Source organism: Mizuhopecten yessoensis, unplaced genomic scaffold (assembly GCF_002113885.1).
Source record: "Mizuhopecten yessoensis strain PY_sf001 unplaced genomic scaffold, ASM211388v2 scaffold10919, whole genome shotgun sequence".
Classification (NCBI taxonomy): Eukaryota; Metazoa; Mollusca; class Bivalvia; order Pectinida; family Pectinidae; genus Mizuhopecten; species Mizuhopecten yessoensis.
The window spans coordinates 829433-847125 of record NW_018408787.1 but is presented as its reverse complement, the minus strand read 5'-3'; the positions used below and the strand labels follow the sequence as shown (position 1 = coordinate 847125).

The 17693-nt window shown below is 37.8% G+C and overlaps 1 protein-coding gene across 2 annotated transcripts in view; it reads right to left on the bottom strand.

Annotated features, from left to right (window-relative positions):
* Nucleotides 1–297: 297 nt before the first annotated feature.
* LOC110463655 (glutamate receptor U1-like) overlaps nucleotides 298–17693 on the bottom strand; it is a 25524-nt gene continuing 8128 nt past the window's right edge. Inside the window, exons 2-7 of one of the 2 annotated variants that reach the window (XM_021518450.1) lie at nucleotides 11699–11740; nucleotides 11162–11362; nucleotides 10627–10859; nucleotides 9922–10016; nucleotides 6066–6808; nucleotides 298–1265 (exon numbers count right to left, since the gene is read on the bottom strand). In XM_021518450.1, the coding sequence (XP_021374125.1) occupies nucleotides 1191–1265; nucleotides 6066–6808; nucleotides 9922–10016; nucleotides 10627–10859; nucleotides 11162–11362; nucleotides 11699–11740 (1389 nt within the window). In that variant the 3' untranslated portion in view covers nucleotides 298–1190. Of the gene's footprint in view, nucleotides 1266–3905; nucleotides 3997–6065; nucleotides 6809–9921; nucleotides 10017–10626; nucleotides 10860–11161; nucleotides 11363–11698; nucleotides 11741–17693 lie in introns of those variants that run through there. The other variant, XM_021518451.1, reaches the window with a different exon arrangement.

The following is a 17693-nucleotide window of genomic DNA, read 5'->3' as shown; positions in this document are numbered from 1 at the left end:
TACAGTCATTTTCTCTGCATGGATGGAAAGATCATCAGGGGCTTTATTTAAATTGTAAAATTCAGGACCCCCGAGCTATCAGTTCCCCCTTGGGGAGGGGGTAAAGTTGACTATAGGTTATATAGGGAAACAACACTTTTGGTTATATTTTGACAATTTTCTGTTGGAAATTATTTTTTTACTTTTTTCTTTTTACTCACCCCCCATAAAAAGCAAAAAAACCAACAACATGACAATCAAGTGTTTATTTTGATGTTTAATTTATTTTTATAGTTATTTCCGCGCACTCGTGAATATATTCGTCCTCGCAATAAACTCGTGCTTTCTGATTCGTTAGAAAAACACAAGTGTGTGGTCTTGCTTTTATCACATGCCTTCCGTATTTAGTAGAGATCGATACACAGATTTTATAAACTTTGATATTTTTGCAAATACCGGAACTTTTCAGCTCGCAATGACAAAGGAATTCCCATAAAAAGTAGTTCCGGCTAGTATGGTGATACAACATCTTGTATCACACATGTGTGATACAAACCGACAGAACACATAAACAGAAAATTGTTGTATTACTATTGTAAGATTACATAGGTATGTGATAAATGCAGTGACGTGCCGTAAGCCTTTCACATCAGGTAATTTTCCCATGGGGGTAAATGTTGATTTACTTTTATTATAAAATCGTGAGTTTCTTTGACATACAGTTTTGAAAATAACCTTCATATCCTGTTACAGCTACTTATACTGTTATCCATGCTACTGAGCTATCTCTTTCCCTTCCAGCATAAGTTTTACATTGACGCCAATCCCATAGACACAATGCTATATTTTAAAAATGTTTTGACCAATTTATCAATCATAGTTAGACATTTATGAATTAAATAAGTTTGTTTAATGTTACCGACGGAAGCACTAGATAATCATGTAGCACTGTGCCAGATTTCGTTAAAGAAGACAAGTAAATTAATTTTAGAAAAAGAAACTTGAAATAGAATCCAATGACAAAATGACGTTGCTAGAAAGACTTATGGCACGTCACTGAATGTACTCTCCACTTTTGTCCATGACTGTTACATAATGATCCTTAATCAAAGCATGAAATGCTGCTGTCCACATTGTATCGACGTCCATTAACATATTGCTCTCAACTAATTGTCCACTCCAATAGTTCCGATTTTGGAAGCTGTTGACCGTTACATATCAATGTCGAGACTGTCACTGAAACCTCGCTTATCTTCAGGCATAGGAACACGTGAACCCCGGCTTATCTACAACACACACACACAGCAACAACAATATAATTGATCTTCAAGCATAAGAACACGTGAATCCCGGCTTATCTACAACACACAACAACAATATAATTGATCTTCAGGCATAGGAACACGTGAACCCCGGCTTATCTACAACACACACACAACAACAACAATATAATTTATCTTCAGGCATAGGAACACGTGAACCCCGGCTTATCTACAAAACACAACAACAATATAATTTATCTTCAGGCATAGGAACCCGTGAACCCCGGCTTATCTACAACACACAACAACAACAATGTAATTTATCTTCAGGCATAGGAACACGTGAACCCCGGCGTATCTACAACACAACAACAACAATGTAATTTATCCTCAGGCATAGGAACACGTGAACCCCGGCTTATCTACAACACACAACAACAACAATGTAATTTCTCTTCAGGCATAGGAACACGTGAACCCTGGCTTATCTACAACACACAACAACAACAATGTAATTTATCTTCGGGCATAGGAACACGTGAACCCCGGCTTATCTACAACACACAACAACAACAATGTAATTTATCTTCGGGCATAGGAACACGTGAACCCCGGCTTATCTACAACACACACACACACAATAACGACAATATAATTTATCTTCAGGCATAGGAACACGTGAACCCCGACTTATCTACAACACACAACAACAACAATGTAAATTATCTTAAGGCATAGGAACACGTGAACCCCGACTTATCTACAACACACAACAACAATGTAAATTATCTTCAGGCATAGGAACACGTGAACCACGGCTTATCTACAACACACAACAACAACAATGTAATTTATCTTCAGGCATAGGAACACGTGAACCCCGGCTTATCTACAACACACACACAATAACGACAATATAATTTATCTTCAGGCATAGGAACACGTGAACCCCGGCTTATCTACAACTCACAACAACAACAATATAATTGATCTTCAGGCATAGGAACACGTGAACCCCGGCTTATCTACAACACACACACAGCAACAACAATATAATTGATCTTCAGGCAAAGGAACACGTGAACCCCGGTTTATCTACAACACACAACAACAACAATAGAATTGATCTTCAGGCATAGGAACACGTGAACCTCGGTTTATCTACAACACACACACAGCAACAACAATATAATTGATCTTCAGGCAAAGGAACACGTGAACCCCGGCTTATCTACAACACACACACAGCAACAACAATATAATTGATTTTCAGGCATAGGAACACGTGAACCGCGGCTTATCTACAACACACACACAACAACAATATAATTTGTCTTCAGGCATAGGAACACGTGAACCCCGGCTTATCTACAGCACACAACAATAACACAATATAATTGATCTTCAGGCATAGGAACACGTGAACCCAAGCTTATCTACAGCACAAAACAATAACACAATATAATTGATCTTCAGGCAAAGGAACACGTGAATCCCGGCTTATCTACAACACACACACAGCAACAATAGAATTTATCTTCAGGAAAAGGAACACGTGAATCCCGGCTTATCTACAGCACACAACAACAACAATAGAACTGATATTCAGGTATAGGAACACGTGAACCCCGGCTTATCTACAACACACACACAGCAACAATATAATTTATCTTCAGGCATAGGAACACGTGAACCCCGGCTTATCTACAACACACAACAACAAAAACAATAATAGAATTTATCTTCGGGCATAGGAACACGTGAATCCCGGCTTATCTACAACACACACACAACAACAACAATATAATTTATCTTCACTCATAAGAACACGTGAATCCCGGCTTATCTACAGCACACAACAACAACAATAGAATTGATATTCAGGTATAGGAACACGTGAACCCCGGCTTATCTACAACACACATACACAACAACAACAACAATAATAGAATTTATCTTCAGGCATAGGAACACGTGAATCCCGGCTTATCCACAGCACACAACAATAACACAATAGAATTGATCTTCAGGCATAGGAATACGTGAACCCCGGCTTATCTACAACACACACACACACAGCAACAATATAATTTATCTTCAGGCATAGGAACACGTGAACCCCGGCTTATCTACAACACTCACAATAAAAACAATATAATTTATCTTCAGACATAGGAACACCTGACCTCCGGCTTATCTACAACACACACACAATAACAGCAATATGATTTATCTTCGGGTATAGGAACACCTGACCCCCGGCTTATCTACAACACACACACAATAAAAACAATATAATTGATCTTCAGGCATAGGAACACGTGAACCCTGGCTTATCTACAACACACAGCAACCACACAATGTAATTTATCTTCAGGCATAGGAACACGTGAATCCCGGCTTATCTACAACACACAACAACAAAAACAATATAATTGATCTTCAGGCATAGGAACACGTGAACCCCGGCTTATCTACAACACACACACAACAACAACAATATAATTTAACTTCAGGCATAAGAACACGTGAATCCCGGCTTATCTACATCACACAACAACAACAATAGAATTGATATTCAGGTATAGGAACACGTGAACCCCGGCTTATCTACAACTTATCTACAACACACAACAACAACAATGTAATTTATCTTCAGGCATAGGAACACGTGAATCCCGGCTTATCTACAACACACAACAATAACACAATAGAATTGATCTTCAGGCATAGGAACACGTGAACCCCGGCTTATCTACAACACACACACACAACAACAACAATATAATTTATCTTCAGGCATAGGAACACGTGAACCGCGGCTTATCTACAACACACTCACAATAAAACAATATAATTTATCTTCAGGCATAGGAACACCTGACCCCCGGCTTATCTACAATACACACACACAATAACAGCAATATAATTTATCTTCGGGCATAGGAACACCTGACCCCCGGCTTATCTACAACACACACACAATAAAAACAATATAATTTATCTTCAGGCATAGGAACGCGTGAACCCCGGCTTATCTACAACACACACACAACAACAACAATATAATTTATCTTCAGGCATAGGAACACGTGAATCCCGGCTTATCTACAACACACACACATCTACAATATAATGTATCTTCAGGCAAAGGAACACGTGAACCTCGGCTTATCTACAACACACACAATAACAACAATATAATTTATCTTCAGGCAAAGGAACATGTGAACCTCGGCTTATCTACAACACACACACAGCAACAATTCAATAGAATTGATCGTCAGGCATAGGAACACGTGAACCCCGAATTATCTAAAACACACTCACAAGAACAACAATATAATTTATCTCCAGGCATAGGAACACGTGAACCTCGGCTTATCTACAACACACGCAACAACAACAATATAATTTATCTTTTGGTAAACGAACAGATGTTTCACGGGTTATCTATATCACACAATACATAAAATAGATATAATTAATCTTCGGGCTTTTGTGCGACAGGTTCAGCTGTAACGGGTATCTGTGCACAATCGATTTAAACATAACGCATGTTTTATGAGAAGTTCTTTTTACACAACCAATACAATTGTCTATGTGACGTTTCGATGACTAGTACAATATGTACACTGTCACCTTCATCAGACAAATGACCAATGAAGCGTATGCACACAAAGGTGTAAAATGTGTACGAGTTGTCCATAAAATCGATGTCGAATTAGGGTACTCTGGAAACGTATGTACAATAGTTGGTATATATGTACCGAAATGACTCACATGTGCATATCCGGAATGGGCCCTAAAACGGGTAAAAAAAAAGTCTAGGTAAGGAGAGGAACAAGAAAGGCCAATCAAAGATAAGAACAAAACCAAAGGTCAAGTGGTTATCCCGTATATAAAGGGTATATCCGAAACCATCCAGAGGATATATCGCGGTCATGGCATAGCAACAGCAATGAAGCCCCACAAGTCGCTTCGCAATATCCTAGTTCACCCTAAGGATAAAACACCTAAAGAAAACGTCGCAGAATGCGTATACAAAAATCGGATGCAAAAACTGCGACGAGTTGTGAATTGGAGAGACTGGAAGGCGATTTGGGGTCCGCCTTGGTGAAGACCGGAAATATACAGAAACCCAAGAAAGTAGGAAATTCACCAGGTCATAAAGAAAACAGTCGGAGTCCCAGGTAATAAATCGGCAATCACAGACCATGCCACACAGAAAAACCATGTGATTGACTGGGATAACTCCAAAATTTTGGACAGAGAGAGCAATCTGTTCAAGCGGCAGATAAAGGAAGCCAACTGGATATGCCGCAGTGGGCCAGTTCTAAATCGAGACGAGGGGGCTCAAAGACTCTCGCACATCTATGACCAATTGTTAACAAAGCGTAGCTTAATTGAGTCATTTCGGTACATATTTAACAACTATAGTACATACGTTTCCAGCGTAGCCGAAATCGACATCGATTTTATAGACAACTCTTACACATTTTACACCTTGTGCGCATACGCTTCATTGGTCATTTGTCTGGTGAAGGTGACAGTGTACATGTCTTACTAGTCATCGAAACGCCACATAGAAAATGTTATTGGTTGTGTAAAAAGAACTTCTCATAATCCATACTTACCAACCTGAAGAAAATGTTTCTTTAGGTATAGAAGCAACTGTGTCACGGGTGCCTACAATATACGTTTTTGTGTGCATTTAAACAAAAGATAGCTTCATAAGGCTGTAGTGGGAACGTTAAATCCGAAACAAACCACCCCCAATTTGTAATGATAGCCTGCAATATATTGTCTTTCACGATGACTTACCCCCCTGGCCTTGGATCGGTATATCTCTACTACCGCTAACAGGGCGCTAAGGATGACCCCGAAGGCCATGGCAACCAGTGGAACAGTGAAGCGCGTCATATCCATGTGTTTCACGTCCATGTAAGCGTCCATCGTCGGCGGGACATAATGTAAAGGCGACGATAAATCGACATAACGCCCGCATGGTCCACTTATCCACTTATCCATGATCGGACGGAGTTCACCGTTTTCTTTCATCTGGATAATGGCATGGTCTAATTGACGACAAATATCAATATCTGGACGGCAGGCGAAAGCGTACGACCGTTCCGCCCTATTTTCGCCTCCGGCTGTCACAGCCAAGTCACAAGTCTGGGCCACTAGGTAATACGACATCTCACTCTCCATGACAAAAGCGTAGTCTCCATTACTGTTCCTAACCCGGGCTACTCCTTCTTCTATTGACGACACCAAAAGGTCATGGCGGTTGTTCCAGTATTGGTTTATAACTTTTTCGGTTGCCCCGGGGAACGTTTTAAAGTAGTGTCTCGTGGAACCAGACATCAGGGTACCGTACTCTATCTTAGTCTGTTTGGTCATTTGCTCAAATGTGTAGAAAGGAAGGGGGTCCTCGACGTCAGGAAACTTCAGAAACAACATGGATGTGAGGCTGGAAGTATACATGACGACTGTAACAAGCGCAAACATCCACCAGAAGCAGACCAACGTCCGTCCAGCCAGAGACGTAGGCGTCAAACGGAATCCTGTAGGCAAACAGAGGAGGAATTAAAACAGAATTATGACAATAGAGTCGACAACCAACTGAGACAATCAACATTTCATGACTGTATTCTATGGCTGGTGTAACTCGAATATAACACAAAACTAAAAATATTGTGCTGCTTTACTTTGTCCGGTCATTCAACTTAAATCAGCATACATTTCAAAGAACAGGTAGTTGCCAAATAACTTATTAATATTATATCTGTTATTTTTTGGTCATTTCTTTTTTCAAAAGATTGATATCTGTATTATGACTGAAATATACATCTGCCAAACTCAATCTCAGGGGAAATGCTTTACGCCATTTGTGGGAATAAGAAAATACCGAAAATCCCATTTAACGTTTAAGTGTTTTACTAACCTATGGTATAACATTAAGAATGGGAAATAGAATTATAACAGTACTAAAAGGAAGTAAAATACAGTCAAAAAAGGCATCAGAATCATGTCATTGAAAACAAAATTGACTATCAATCTGGATTGACATCTTAGTTTAAAGCATTATACAGTGTGTTGCCTATGTTAAAATATATCAAATGCTTTAAATTAATTTATTGATTGATAACTTCATTATCAAAGCATGTTTTTTAATCACTTTTCATTTACAACCAGAGTTGTATTCACGAAAAAATGCAACCTCAAATGTGGGTTAACACGGCTAATTCGGAGATATTTTCGAAACCTTATTGAACGGTAATGAAATTGTTAGCAATTTTGGACCTTTACTATTTCTCCTTTATATTACTGACGTCACTGACAATGTTTCAACTAATATTAAGCCTTTTGGAGATGACACCTCCTTATATGTAATTATAGATGAAAACCCAGCACATGCAGCACAAGTTCTAACAAATGATCTCTCTAACATTGGTGAATGGGCAGGTATATGGGACATCAAATTCAACCTTAACAAAACTAAATCTGTAATATTTTCTAGAAAACATAACAAACATCACCCTCAAATAACTTTACAAAGCAGCCAAATCACTGACTCAACAGCACATACACACTTAGGACTGACTTTAAAGGATGATGCATCTTGGAAAACAACACATTCTGAATATATATGAAAAAGCATATAATAGATTAAAAATTCTTCGTTACATTAAATCTAAAGTTAATCGTAAATCATTAATCAAAATTTATATAGCATTTATTAGGCCAATTTTGGAATATGCAGACATAGTATGGGATAATTACACTCAACAATCTAAAGAACTTCCAGAATCTATTCCATTAGAAGCAGCCAGAAACATTACTGGATTTCGATCTGGAACATCTCATAATAAACTTTATAATGAACTTGGTTGGGAAGCTCTGTCAACAAGAAGAAATACACACACGCATAATGGTGTATAAAATAATGCATGGGCTGTCACCTCAATACTCTTAAACTCCCCAACTCTTGCAACCTTTAAACACAGTTGAATCAAGATATTATTATCGATAATGAATCAACCTTAATTTTTTAAAACTGAAGGTGATAAAAGGGCAAATATTATTCTTTGTCAACTTAGAAACTTCTGTAGCAATTTAAATTTTGATTTATTTAATGACCAATGTTTGTATTTTTATGTTTTCCCCCTGTTTACTGAATACTTCAAAAGATTTAACCACCAAATATAGCTTTAAACATTAAATGGAATTAAGGTAAAAATAGTATTATTTTGCAGCATTAACAGTATTCCTCATATATTCACGACATGGTATTTTCTAGCGTCTCTTTCACCGTGTTTCTCCTCATAATCGGGGTATCAGTATAAGGTGTGCGGCACTGAAGCGATACAAAAAAATACAAATTCCTTTTTCTTTTCAACATGAATTGGTTCCCAAAATGTTGTGCACGGTTTGGGGAAATGTTCTGTGCGCTGTGCATTTTCCATATGAAGTTTACAACCTCTCAAGGACACTGTCGGTATTTACGTTTTGCGATCATTTCCCTCAAATTATAATCTATTGCAATGTACAGAATACATTTAAGGAAGAGGCTAATAATTGCACTATATAATACAAAGAACCCTTTAACCAGTCATATATCGTTTTAATCCTGCTAAATGGATATGTCGGTGATTCGGTTTAAGAGGCTAATGGGGTTTCGGCACGTGCTTCGGAAATGTCATGACTGCATGAAAAGCAGTGTTGCTTCCATGAGGTTATTGATGTTACAAGAGCAAAAATATTCACTAAGTGCTATGTATGATGACAATTGTTATACTGCTTAAAGGTATTTGAAACAATAACGTTCTTGTTATATTCTTAAACTCAGTTTATGAAAAGGAACAGATTCCATTTCATTTTATTTTCATTTCCTTTAAGAATATCTTAACGTTAAGATCGTAGATAAAAAAGAAATTGGCCAACCAGCAAAACCTATGAACGGCCTCCACTTTAAGGAACCGATGACGAAAATTTCATTATCTTCTTGTTTCTGGGTCTGGCTACAGCTCTTTATATTTATTTTTTTTGTTTTTATTGTAATTCTGCTGTAGACATCTGCAATTACAATTGAAAGAATTCTTCTGAAACTCGATTGCCATCTTAAACCGAAACCAAAAGATTTTTTAGGAAAAAAATGTGTTTTACTGCTAAAAGCGTCTTTTTAATCAAAGCAAGGAATTCATGATATATAACGCATTCGTAACCTGTTCCAAAGATACAGAAATCATATTCTGCACATTCTGCTCATTTTGAGTACCAAACACATGTCTGTAGACATGTCTATGTATACTTACCCCTCCACTTCTCAACCTGTGAGGTCATTCGCGATTCTTAGCTAGATTTGTCAAGAACAAACGATAGTTCAGCATTTCTTTGCCACTTCCAGGACTTAACGCTCATTGCTTTTTGTCAGAAATGTTCCAAATAGATAGAGATGCCATTTTATGTCCGCTTTTTTCATACTGTTCAAAGTTGCTGTATAAAAAGACTTTTACCATATTGGCCGATGTTTTCCCCTGAAATACTGATGAAACAGCACATGTCATGTTAGAGTTGTGTTGATTTTTTTTTTATTTTTTTTATTATTAAAGCAATAAATGAAAAATATAGCACGGGACGCTATTGATCAGCGTGTGGCCACGGTCATTCTACAAACCCTGCAGGGAGAGCATGCTGAGCGTCACGAAGAAGGCGGTACATATTGTAATGTGATCTTCTCCTCGATCAGCCGCTCGCTCCTCTGGATTCATCCTGTATTCATAAAAAAGACATAATATGTACTTAAGTTTATACTTTTAAATATTTTTAAATAGTGACAGGGGACCTTAGTCTACAAGTAACAGCCGTACTGATACGGTCAGCCCGACACGCTCTAACGTACACAATCAAAGATCGGGCGGAAAGACGAGCAGACGGGGACTCAGACCACAATTAATTTCCCTATGTGTTCTTACCAAAGAAAAATGCTTTACACAGTGCTCGATACCTGATCTTTATAGGTTTTGTACAGCTATCCAGGACACATTTGTGGTGAGCTGAAACCCATGCTCAGGGGCCTAACAACATACCGTATCATTAAGCCATGATGACATTCACACAAATTAATCAACCATGTTTATTAACGGGAGACGTATCATGCTTTATATTGGTGTGACATAAAGATTCCTTTCATTCACATGAAAGAAATAATAACTCATTTAAAAACGAGCATAAAAGCTTAGAAATGCATCACATTCGTGTACAACGAACCGGAAGCATTGGCTGTGGTCAGAGGACATATTTGAGGCGCAATCACATAATTCTCTACGGTAGTTCCGGTCGTGCACTTAAGTAAAGGTATCAAATATCCACGTGACCCTACCTGCTAATTACGTACAGCACCAGTGACACAATGATGTATGCAACGATGATTGACGCCCATATTCCAACCGTGAATGGACAGAATGGGAGAGAGGCGGAGTTATGTGATTGGGCGTGTTTCTGTGGTTTCTTTAATAGGATGCTCAATCCAGTGTCGGTGAACATCTGTGAGAAATGGACCTTCTTGGCGCGTTCAGCAGATACTGTCAATGCAGACGCCGCTATATCAGCTTCCTAGGGGAAAACAGATTCATTTGTCATGAATGACGTCATCAAATCATCTGAGAGTATCATTCAGAGTCTCGAGATGAATGAACTAGGTTTATATATTTGTAATCTCCGATACTTTTCCATGACCTCAGTCTTTTAATCGTCATGGACAATTGCTGCGGCTATTCCGTCCGAGGTGGAAAGATAAAGTCGTAAATGTTACTTGGCTATGTGCAATGGTAAGTGTGACCAGTTCAGTCAAGAGTTGAGGCCATTACCTCAGGAAAATGCAAACTACATATAGAACAATACGTTTATATACTTACTTTACGAAGAAGCTCGCCGATCATGCCAGTCCAGTTTCCAGAGTCGTTGATTTGTCGACCGAATGCGTTGTCACCAACATGGACGAATTTGAAGTTTACGTTGAGTATATGGCTGATTCTGTCGAGGATATCCTTAACAATACCAATGTATTTAGTAGAGCTGTCTGTGGACTTGGGGTTCAACATCGTATACGGCTCATGCTACAAATAATGCAACGTAATATATTTAGCAATCGCCATCTACCTAATTTCTTTCATTTCTAATTCTTAATCAATTATTAAAAAAAAATATGTCAATCCTGTGAAAATCTACGTTGTGGAGCCGTTGTCGTTTATAAATATATTGATAGCTGAACTTAGCGGGTGTTATCGATGAAGAAGACGACGCTTATCTTTGGGAATACCTGGGCCTGCATTTATGAAAAGGATTCTGTGTTCAAACCTACTTTCTTGTTACTTTCATAACTCATATGAAACTATCAACAAGTCAAGTCTCGACACTCAACACAGCCTCCCTGGACAGATGGTCGTACTTACCAGTATTGTTGTGACTGTATATGTTGGTATAGACGTGGCGGGCTGCAAGACAAAAAATAGCAAGTAACAATATTGCATGAATACATTTTAAAAGAAACATGCAAGTTATACATGTTATTATAAACACTGAATTATAACGATTTGCCACTGATCGCTGGTTGACCGATAGTATTTTATCAAATTATCATATTTGTACATACATGCACTAAATGAATCTCATCTGAAAACAAATAACAAAATGGAAGACTCTACATCCAGTTCAATCTGTACATTTCCTGCTGACTTTCATATTGACCATGAATGTTTGTATTCGACGGACTCATCTGGAGTGGTGAACACGTCGGGTTTCCATGCAAACAATCGGGTTCAATTCCCGAAATTGTTGTATACTGTACTTTTAGAGAAAGTGTTTTTCTTCTATCCACATTCTTCTAGTGTTACAGGTGAATAAAGCATTGCTTTACGTGGGTTCTTCAGTATTTGTGCACTGTGCCATAATGTTCAAGTGATGTGGCTCGATGAAACATCCTTACTACACCTCCAGCACCTATGCGGACACGCACGCACCTGAAGTGCTGGTTTTTAGTTTAGATGTATTGGGATGCGTGCTATTACAGCTATAACCGTCAGTTTGATATGTGTCTCCATGTGTGTTATGTGTGTATGTGTGTACTAGAGGTGTTATGTGTGCATGTGTGTACTAGAGGTGTTATGTATGTGTGTGCTAGAGGTGTTATGTGTGTAAGTGTGTACTTGATGTGGTATGTTGGTGTACTTGCATCCTTGCAATTGCTCGGATCTGATGCCGACTTAAGAGTGTTACCTCACTGAAAGTCCATGTTTAATGCACCCAGTACAGTGCTACTCAGTATTCCGGGTAGAATTTGAAAAGGGCATGCTACTGACCGAAAAAGGCATTTATTGCGCGCGCTATCAGGGTTTGAGGGCATGTTTTTCAGTCGCATTATCTTCAATCACACGTGTTCATCATCGATTTCCTCCTTGTCATATGCAGGTCTAGTGCACACCTAGGACTGTATTGTCAGCCTGAATGTTGTCTTGATTTCTTTTGAATATTAATATCTTTATGACTTGTATTGTGTCCATTACTGCAGAGTTATTCAGACATCTGCGTCCATCATAAATTTACAAATCCTGACCATTATATTCAATGATAATACTGGTATATACAAATTGTTCATCTTTTCCTTTTTCTGAAATTTGTTTTTTCTAAAAGACGTTGGTTATGTCCATGGGCTTAAATGAACTTTGCATAAGTTTGAAAGAATGACGAGAAACAAGATCGTGATCATTTCATGAATATTTTCATAGGTAAAAACTATCAACGGTATTATCTAACATGTAACATGAACTCTATTTCATTCAATCTCAATCAAGAGTAGCACCTCAAACAAAACCAGATAGCACTGTCACAGGCACTCAGACAGCTGCCTTTTATACTGTGATGGCTCAACAAATATTTGGCATAAATGAGATGAGATATATATCACATACTCATTTCTCAAATTAAAATAATCCCACTTTGATCACTATGGCTGACACATCATCAGAATATGTTTTACACACAGGTGTCGACTGGGTGGAAATATGGTCCTTTAAAGTTGCCAAAGAAGTAAGAAGATAAGAACTTGTAGTGATAAAATATCAATTTATAAGAAAAGAAAAAAAAATATGAGAAAAAGATCAATTAACAAGTGATTACTATGGGCACAATGAGTGTTGTGTCAGTTGTTTGCTGATGTAGAGAGTCTCAAATGTGCTCAGCAACAATGGAAGGCAGTCTTCTTCTTTCGCATATAGTTATTTTCTTGCTGCTGTAGGAAGAAGGACTTGAACATCTCCGACGAAAAGTTCAATTATCCTGGCTCATCCTGATACTATGTTAAGTCTTAAAATATATAACCTGGGAAAGACTCTCTCTACCTTAGCTGTGCTTGATGGAATAGCACATGCCGTTGAATAGCCCGAGTTTCCTTTGACACCAGACCAGACATATATCTGTCAAATTGTCTAAGTCTGGTGTAGGAGCCAGAGGAAACTCGGGCTAGTCGTTGCATAGAGGTGAGCCATGGTGGGTAAGAATACCTTCAGTCCTAGTTTATTCTCTCCATGGAAACGTTTGATGCATGCCAGGATGTCTCGGAAACCATCTCGTCGGTTATCAAAATTGAGAAAGTCTGTCCATTCGACCATCGATACCGAAGTGGTTGCCCATACACTTAATTTCTGTCAATTATTGGAAGGAGCATGGCTCAAACAGAGTTGTTTTGTCCAAGATCGCCAGATTGAATATATAAACTCAGTGTCTTGAAACCGGTTTGTCACATTCTGAAGATGTTGAATGATGAAGGGCTGCCTGACCTTTTCCCTTAAGTTACCATTACTTCAGGACTTCGTTATGTTCCGGCCTGAGGACACAATCTTTTGCCTTCCTCACTTGGGCGAACGTGAAACACTAAAGATAAATGTGAGGTATTGCTAAGCAAGAAGAAATATAAAATCTTAAGTTATTCAATAAGTATAGCAAAATTATTTGGTCTTCTTGCATCCCCAGGAAGAGAGCACTAAAACAGACCCCCAATTCTGATATGGTTCCAACATTAGTCGCCTCTCGCATTGCCTCTTACACCATGCAGTGGGTAAAATCAAGAATATGCTTTGCTCAGTGCACACTTGTGGAGATAATTATCCATGTAGCATAGGAACAGTAATTAGCTCTTGATAAAAAGGTTCCATGAAATCCTCGGATTGTAATAATGGAATTGACTACCTTGAATTGTATGAATTGAATATCCATGTATTGTAAGTCACATTTGTGTAGTTGTAGCTAGAAACTATGCAGTGGCATTCGTCTTGCATGAATATTACGATACATAAAACTTTGAGCAATTGTCAAGTAACTCAATCTCATGGAAAATAAAACTCATTAAACATATTTCATATATCGTTAAAATTCAAATACCGTATGTAGAGTTTGCCATTTGATTGCGTTATTGTATTAGATATGTGCCCGTTTTGTTTTTAGTTGTATCCTGTCGCCATGTTGAATGTTAATATGTAAATCTTTGTAACCGATCTTGATTATAATTTCCAATTAGGAAAACAAAAACTATTAGCTTTAACTTTGTAAGGCTGATCCATTGTCGTGCCTATGCGGGTGTATGTAACGTTAGGTATAGGTATCTATACACTTGAATGTAACCATGCATGCAGGTGTCTAGGTACGTGTCTGCACGTGTATGTACATATCTAAGGGTATGAAACAAACCCCGCAAATGCACCTATGTAATGATATACGTGTAAGTACGCGTTCGTGCTTACGTAAGTGTATGCTACTTTACCTGTGTATTTACCTACGAACGGGAGTAGGTAGCTATATAAGTGTACATGTAATTACGTCTATACGCCTGTATAGACGTGCGAGTACCTATGCCTTTTCTATTTATGTATCTATTTTCTTTGGGGTGGAGTGGGTTACTTTTACACCGATTTAGAAGCAGTTTTTTAGTTCATATAATGATAAAGTATAAAGGTTTACTCGAGTGTGAGAAATCTGACCTGCGTTATGAGGATGCTCAGAGACTTGTTAAGATAGTGGGTGGCTAGCTAGCCGGAGTCAGTACAAGCATATCGTGTGTCTGCCGTTCAGTGCCTCATGTTCTCTGTCTCGAAGTGAGTCTAAAGTTTATATTTTACCACGGAGTTTATTACCAACAACTATTGTCATGTTAAGGGTGTATCCTCCTGTGATAAAAAAAAAAAAATCTTCATTGAAGAAAAGACNAACACTCAAAAATACAACTAATGTTTTACAAGGAATGGCCTATCTGAAGGGTACTGGTTAAGGCAGGGTATCGATCGAATAGTCATAGGTTCGAATCACGCTGACAACGTTTCTTCTGTCGTTATGTCTTCTCATATAGTACGTCAAACTTTAATTTTCAAAATGATACCAGCTTACAGGGAAGTTATAGGGCGAAAGACTGGCCTTTTTGGAAGAAGAAGTCATTGACGTAAGCGCTTCATGTGACATAAGCGAAAATCGGATAACACTTGGCCATGCCACGAAAAAGGGCAAAATGATCCGCATGATTGATGAATTGGGTTTATCACTAGTAGTTAATTGAAAATGCTTGAATAATTTCATAAAGCTAATGATGCGAGGTACTTTACCCTAAGGGAAGTAACTCTAACACAAATAACACGAATGTTGAATATAGTAGCATATGCCCTTACACGTGTAGTGTTGGAGTGTTAATGTTGATATTTGTAATTATTACACCTATTCATATCTTATTTTTCTATCAATCTAGTAACTGTTTTTCAAACCTAATTTAAATTAACAATTCGACTTACTATTCCTAAAATCTATATTATCAATATATCACCTGTCCATCCCACGCCCTGTGTTAAATATTGATATGTACATGCATCACATGCTGTAACTTGAATGAATGAAAACTTATTCAGACTAAGTCTGTTGTGTAATCCCTTTATTTCGGAAGAAAATGTTTTGAAAACAAATTGATTATACCCTTAAAACAGAGCGATTACCGAGTCTTTGATGTCCCTAACATGAACGGTACCTAAACATAAAGCCAGGACTCATCCGACCGTACTTACCACGGGAGGAAACTGGAAGGACAGGTAAGGGGTTACATATGAGCTACAAGTTGGGTAATAAATTGGCAGATTTCATTTTTATAATTTTAACACTAACGTTTACCTAAATCCCTTACAGCCTTACACCAGTCCAATATAGAACCCGAACCGTGTTTAAACAAATGTATCGACAACAACATTGCCCATAAAATAATAGTAGTTGCGTCTGACGATATGTTTGAAAAGCTAGAAGTTAAATCTCAAGTTAAATGAGGTTTTATACATGGTTTATTCATTGTCAATGTTACGTGTATATTTCAATTAAATTTGTGGTTGTTACTGATATATGATGGTTACAACAAAAAACCGCCTCGTTTAGTTTTATAAATGTTCATACCAATGCCGATAGCGGAAAAAGGTTATGCATGCCATTTCTAGACAGGGACCTGTAAATCGTGTTTCAACATCTTAGAACGCAATGGAATTGCTTATTTATATCCTCATTCTGGCTATTTATATCCTCATTCTGGCTTGCGTTTTTTCACAAAGAATTGACGTGATACTTCCTACATCGAGTTATCCATGCTTGGGGCCTTGTGAATGTTTCGTGAGTACGCAATGTATATTATGCGTGCGAACGTGGTTTATCGTTTGTGTAAATATGGTATAAGATATATTGTGTATTTGTGCTCGGCGGATCATACGTGCGAACAAGATGTATTAACCCTCGATAATAAAAAAAACGAAAAAATACATTAAGAGATGCACAACCTTTGTGGTAACACATATCATACTTACCCCTTAAAGTAAAAGAAAAGTACAATAGGTTTTTTAACATAATGGGGTGAACATTACCTTTTAAAAAATGTTTTTGTTTGCCATATCGTATCAGCGTCCCGCCGGCGTACAGTGACACAGAGCGACTGTAACTTATACCACCATCAAGGTTATTTAGATGACGTGACACCCGAACTATTCTCACGTACTTAATGTCATTGTTTTTTGTAAGGAGCGTTATAATTTTTGCTGCTAGTAGTACATATCCTAAAATAATTTAACACCGACTTAAACGTGTTTTAAGCGTCTGTTAATGTATATCATTTGTGTGATCCCTGCGTTAAAGCTACATAGGAGCACTCACACAGCTAGTTGTTTGTAAATAAAATATCTTCATTAGGATAAATTGTTTGCATTCATGATATGAATTAAAATATTGATTATACTTGTTTACTTTGATGATAGATTGTTAACATTGATGCAATTTTGTGTACGTTGGTGGTATGTGATGTAAGGTTAACCTTGTTGATATATTGTGTACGTTGGTGTTATGTGATGTAAGGTTTACCTTGCTGATATATTGTGTACGTTGGTG